Source organism: Myripristis murdjan, chromosome 19 (genome assembly GCF_902150065.1).
Source record: "Myripristis murdjan chromosome 19, fMyrMur1.1, whole genome shotgun sequence".
NCBI classification, from domain to species: Eukaryota; Metazoa; Chordata; class Actinopteri; order Holocentriformes; family Holocentridae; genus Myripristis; species Myripristis murdjan.
Genome location: NC_043998.1, coordinates 1,177,279 through 1,180,912, shown reverse-complemented (window position 1 = coordinate 1,180,912; position 3,634 = coordinate 1,177,279). Strand labels below are relative to the sequence as shown.

General features: G+C 46.3%; 1 protein-coding gene across 1 annotated transcript; it reads left to right on the top strand.

Moving 5' to 3' along the window:
* The first annotated feature begins 1,580 nt into the window (after positions 1 to 1,580).
* On the top strand, positions 1,581 to 2,879 carry LOC115378156 (piggyBac transposable element-derived protein 3-like). The gene has a single exon (XM_030078335.1). It carries the CDS (start codon positions 1,581 to 1,583, stop codon positions 2,877 to 2,879), a length of 1,299 nt encoding a protein of 432 aa, XP_029934195.1.
* Positions 2,880 to 3,634: the final 755 nt, after the last annotated feature.

The following is a 3,634-nucleotide window of genomic DNA, read 5'->3' as shown; positions in this document are numbered from 1 at the left end:
CGTAAAGAAATGTTTCATTTCTAAGGCTATAAAAATGTTACTGAATGATCTATCAATGCATTTCCAGCAAATATTGAAATAAGAAAGGGTCTCAATGAAATATGTGCAGTTTCACATGTTTACTGTAAATTGTCACATGACCAGAGCTGTTTACTTCCTGTTTGTGCCAAGACAAGAGGATGGCAGCAACAAAGCTCCCAAAGAAAAGGTAGTAAAATATGTAAACATAAAGATAGGACATAGATTTTTGGTACACATCATGTTTAAGGTGTCTAGTATTGATGTATGCATTTGCAAGTACTCAAATTTGTTCAGTGTAGTCATAGAACTCACAAGCATGTCACCGGCAACAATAGTGACCGGTGGGATAATCCATTGTATCTACATGCTAATACACATAGGCTAACTGTTCTACCTAACTTTCTGCTGCTACCTACCTTTCTGCCTAACTTTACACACACACAGACACACAGACACACAGACACACACACAAACACACACACACACACACACACGGACCCCAGGAAGACTAGCTAGCTAACTAATTCTACCTAACTTTCCACAAACACACACACACGCAGGCACACACACACACACACACACACACACACACACACACACACACACACACACGCAATTACACGTAGGCACACACACACACACACACACACACACACCCCAGGAAGATGAGCTAGCTAACTAATTCTACCTAACTTTACACACGCGCAATTACACGTAGGCACACGCACGCACACGCACGCACACACACACACACACACACACACACACACACACACACACACACACACACACACCCCAGGAAGATGAGCTAGCTAACTAATTCTACCTAACTTTCCACACACGCACACAAACACACACACACACACACACACACACACACACACGGACCCAGGAAGACTAGCTAGTTAACTACCAAACTTTCCAGACAAGGCATGCAGAATTGCAATCATCCCACAAAATGAAAAAGATGCTGTACTCAGTGATTGTGACAGTGATGAGTCTGACATGGACTATGAGGGGGAAACAGGCCATTTGCCAGCGAGGCTGTTGAATGCATATGCCGAAGTTATGCAAACAGAGCATGACTGGAACGATGGCCTCCCCTTCACCACGCCCCCTTCCCCTCCACAACCCCCTTCCTCCATCACCTGTTCCAGCTCCCCCACTTCCTACCATAATAATGAAGGCCAGCCAGAAGACCCAAGGGCCTCTAAGCGCCAGAGGGGCCAGCCAGAAGACCCAAGGGCCTCTAAGCGCCAGAGGGGCCAGCCAGAAGACCCAAGGGCCTCTAAGCGCCAGAGGGGCCAGCCAGAAGACCCAAGGGCCTCTAAGCGCCAGAGGGTTCAGCCAGGTCAGCCAGAAGAGCCAAGGGCAAAGCTGCAAGTGGTCAAAAATAAAGATAGAGTGTTCAAGAGATCCAAGAGGCTTCCACTGCTGTTATTCCAAAATACACAGTGTACAAACCAAATGCTGCAGAATGTGTAAAACAAAGCTGCCCCGACCCAATGGATATTTTCTTACTGATGTATCCACCCACCCTGAGAGAGATAACAGTTGAAATGTCCAACCTCTACTCCACCCAGACCAAGGGAAAGCAACTGAATCTGAGTATGGATGAGCTCCTCACCTTCTATGGGATCCTAATCACAAGTGGATACAGCTCTGTCCCAAGAAGACACATGTACTGGTCAGTTGACAATGATGTACACAATGAGAGCATTTTAGATGCAATGCGGAGAAAACGCTTTGATGAAATAATGGCCTCAGTTCATGTAGTTGACAACACAAAGATCACTGATGACCCATTTTTTAAGGTTAGACCCATCTTCTCTGAGCTCAACCAGTCATACAAAGTCATGCCGTTTCAGGAATGGCTGTCAGTGGATGAGAGCATGATCCCATACTATGGCCAACATGGATGTAAACAGTTCATCAAAGGCAAACCAATTCGCTTTGGTTACAAGGTATGGAGCCTCGCCTCATCCAGTGGATACATGTACCACATGGAGCCATATTGTGGATCGCACACCCTCCTCCCAGAGACAGGGTTGGGTCAGGGACCCAGTGTTATCATCGGTCTGGCAGAGAAAGGTCAGGTGCCTCAAGGTTGCAAGTTCATCCATGACAACCTCTTTACCACTCTTTCACTCATGGATGAGATGACAAAAAGAGGATATGGGAGCTCTGGAACCATGAGGCAGAATCGCCTTTCTGATGTCCCATTCACACCAGTGAATGCCTTCATGAAGTTCCCCCGGGGAACCTCTGAGGTTCTGTGCCAAGGAGAGAAGCTGCTGGTCCGTTGGAAAGACAATAACATTGTCACAGTGGCAACAAACATGGAGGAAAAATACACTGAGACCTCTGTCAAGAGATGGAACAGGCATCGACGTGCCTTTGACAACGTCCAACAACCAAAATGCATCAGTCAATACAATGAGCACATGGGTGGTGTAGACCTTCACGACCTACAGGTTTCACGATACCATATCTCAATCAGGTCTAAGAAGTGGTGGTGGCCCATCTTCGCATGGTCTCTCAACAGTGCTCTTGTAAATGCCCATCTCTTTTACAGAGATGTTATCGGAGGGACCATCGACCTGCTCACCTTTTCACGCATAGTCTCACAGTCTCTTCTGAAAAAGTTTGGAACGAAACCACTGAGCCATGGAAGGAGATCTCTACTGAGTGCTACTGTTGAAGATCAGGCCAGGTATGACAAAGCTTCCCACTGGCCAATCAACACTATGCACCGGTTCCAGAGATGTCGCCGTTGTGACAAACGCACTACCTATGCATGTGAGAAATGCGGAGTACCACTGCACATTGAGTGCTTCAAGATGTACCAAGGAGTGTAGATGAGTGAATGAAAAAGGGTTGAAAGAAGAAAAGGAAAACAGGAAAGTCAAAAGACAGAATGATTCAGAACTCGGCTGCCCGGATCATCACCCGCACCAAATCATCCGACCACATCACCCCTGTCCTCATCCAACTTCACTGGCTCCCTGTACAATACCGCATCCAGTACAAAAACCTCCTCCTCACCTTTAAAGCTCTCCATAACCTAGCCCCAACTTACCTCCACGACCTCCTTCATGAATACACTCCCTCCCGCACCCTCCGCTCTTCCTCTACTGGACTCTTAACCATCCCCACGTCACGCCTCAGCACCGTGGGTGCCCGAGCCTTCAGCTGCTCAGCACCCAGGCTCTGGAACTCTCTTCCTCCACATGTAAGACTGTCCGACTCAATCACCACATTTAAAACCCACCTCAAAACTCACCTGTTCAAACTGGCATACTCATTCTAACTGGACACTGTGTTCTTTTCCTGCTTTATGCTGCTTTGTCTTGTCCTAATTTATGTTACTGTCTCTTTTATGCTATGTTTTCGACTCTTTTATGCTTTTATCTTCTGTAAGGTGACCTTGGGTGACATGAAAGGCGCCTCCAAATAAAATGTATTATTATTATTATTATTATTAGAAGAAACTATACAATGAACACATGCAGTCTTACATACAGTTCACATGCACACACACAAGCACACGCATGCACGCACACACATACATGTTCAGTGTGTTCAAATGAATTTTGCACTAAAAATGAATATG

What these genes read in the sequence shown, in the direction of transcription:
- LOC115378156 (XM_030078335.1), top strand. Translation starts at nt 1,581, where the DNA reads ATGTCCAACCTCTACTCCACCCAGACCAAGGGAAAGCAACTGAATCTG.